The 2,301-nt window shown below is 52.0% G+C and overlaps 1 protein-coding gene across 1 annotated transcript; it reads right to left on the bottom strand.

The window, feature by feature from the left end:
• Nucleotides 1–293: 293 nt before the first annotated feature.
• Nucleotides 294–1,262, bottom strand: LOC124647081 (zinc finger protein ZAT5-like). Its single transcript, XM_047187072.1, has one exon. The coding sequence runs from the start codon at nt 1,260–1,262 to the stop codon at nt 294–296; it is 969 nt and encodes a 322-aa protein (XP_047043028.1).
• Between the last annotated feature and the right edge of the window lie 1,039 nt (nt 1,263–2,301).

Genomic DNA, 2,301 nt, shown 5'->3' with positions numbered 1-2,301 from the left:
AGAACAGGGGGAAACATCAACACACACCTGTTCAAATTCAGTGAACGAACAAATTTAATCACAGAATGTCAACTGTCAGACTTTTGCACCGACAATTCTACATCACCGATTCCCAATCATTTGAACAAAAAGAATGCAATACAAAGAGAAAAGGAGGAAGAAAAAAGAATATGCTGTTTCATCACAGCAAGGAATGTATCGTGTATGTATATGTATGAAATGAATGAGAAACAGAGAATCTAATTACCCTTAGTTTGGGTGTGTGTTTGTTTACTGAATCCGTTGCTTGATCGCTAGTAATGGCAGTCCACCAAGGTCGACGCCGGTGCCGGGAACAGAATCGCCGACGCCGACCTGTCCTTCACGGCGAACGGGAACGCCGCCGCCGTCTCGGCGGGCGCGTCGTCGCAGGGCGCAGGCATGTTGAGATCCAGCTCCAGTAAACTCCTTTCCTTCCCGCTGATCACCTCCACTGTCCTCACGTCATCTGTCGACGAGGCCGGCACGAGCGGGCGGTGCCGGCGCATGTGCCCGCCGAGCGCCTGCCCGGACCCGAACTCGGCGCCGCAAATGGTGCACTCGTGCAGCCTGCTCGCCTGCCGCTGGTGCTGGTGCTGGTGCCTCGACATGCTGCTCCGGACACCGGTGGCTGTGGCAGCTTCGTTCTTGGGCGGCGTCGCCGGGACAGGGATCACCAGCACGGTCGGATCGGTGGCTGGTGACGCCGTCGAAGGCCGCTTCTTCTCATCGGTTGGAGGAGACGAAAGCGGTGGCGTTGGCGGGAGGAGGAGGCGGGGCTTCTTGTGGCTGGTGCGGTGGCCGCCGAGCGCCTGGAAGGACGGGAAGCACTTGCCGCACGTCTTGCACTCATAGACGAATTCCCCGTCGGCCCCGGCGGCGCGCCGGCTCCGGAACTTGCCTTCTTTCACCGGCGAGTCAGCGGCAACTACCACCGGTGACGACGACGACGTCTGTCCGGCACGGCCTGTGCCGCCGCCCGCGAGCAGCATGAGGCAGAGCGCCATGTCCTCATCCTCCTCGGTGACGCACCCCGACGCGGCCTCCTCCTCCTGGTCGCCGCCCGGGGACAGCCAGCCGTCGCCCACGGCAGAACTCGACGACTCGTCATCGACCTCGGCACTGGCCACCGGCGTCACCATCGCTGGAGATGGCGGGGCCGCGTGCACGCGCAGCCGCTTGCTGCGCTTGCCCTTGCAGACGACGACGGGCGCATGGTCGCCGGCGCCGGCCACCTCCCCCATCGATCCCAGCACGTCAGCTGAGCGCGCGCGTGAGAAACAAGGAGGGTGGAGAATACAAGGCAGCCAAGGTTGGTGACGAGTGGATGCTTGGGTTGCTTGCATATAGAGAGTGGGTTGAGAGGAATGAGAAGTGGTGTGATGGTGAGGTGTGTGTGTGGAGTGGTGATGATAAATTAAGTGGCAAAATGAGGAGATGTCAACAAGGCCAGGCTAAGCTTGATTGTGGCTGCATGTGGCAGCAAGCTACTAGACCGATGCTGATCAATGCAGATTTTTTTATTCAAGTATGATCAATGGAGATTATGAGAAAAAGGTTGAGAAGTCTTTTGGGAGACTTTAAGCGAAAACGATGTGATTTTAGGATTCAAAAGAGAGCATCCTTTTGGAAAACAGGACCCACAAGAAACTCTACTCCTTCCATTGCCAACTCTTTACTCAATTTCAAAAATAAAGTTAAACGGCTGAATATGGAACATATGGAAAAATAATTGTATTGCCTTTACTTGCTTTTTACTTTCTCTGTTGCTTCACTTTATGTTTTTCCTTTCCTTATTTTTGAACTGTCAAATACCGTGTGCAACAACTTAGCTTTACCAAGTGCCGAAGGCATGCTAGACATATAGAGTGAGCAATCGTTTTGCATAAGAAATTACATTTTCATCATTTAAATGCCTACGGATTTAACCAAAATTGTGAGTGGGGACGTGGTAGTAAAATTACAGATTACTTCACATTAAGATAAAACTAGAGACAATGTCATCCTCTTTATGTTTTCATAGATATAGATTTTGCAGTTTATATGGCATAGGAGGCCGGAGCAATGCTCCCATATCGGAAAAAAATATGGCATAGGAGGCTGAACTCTAGCTAGGGCTAACCATCCACGTCCTTTCACTCTAGGTCAAGTGTTAGTGTTAAGTACAACTGCCTCCACAACTCTCTACCACAAGTACTCTTCCTGATCCCTTTAATTAACAGAATAATCCACACTCAACACTCCACACTTTAACGAGAAATGATTGATGCTTGATTAACATGT

This window comes from Lolium rigidum, chromosome 4, assembly GCF_022539505.1.
Source record: "Lolium rigidum isolate FL_2022 chromosome 4, APGP_CSIRO_Lrig_0.1, whole genome shotgun sequence".
In the NCBI taxonomy this organism is placed as follows: domain Eukaryota; kingdom Viridiplantae; phylum Streptophyta; class Magnoliopsida; order Poales; family Poaceae; genus Lolium; species Lolium rigidum.
This window is presented reverse-complemented; position numbering and strand designations above follow the sequence as displayed.

Bases quoted from the DNA above. Each gene is read 5' to 3' on its own strand.
- LOC124647081 (XM_047187072.1), bottom strand. From the start codon at position 1,262: ATGGGGGAGGTGGCCGGCGCCGGCGACCATGCGCCCGTCGTCGTCTGC.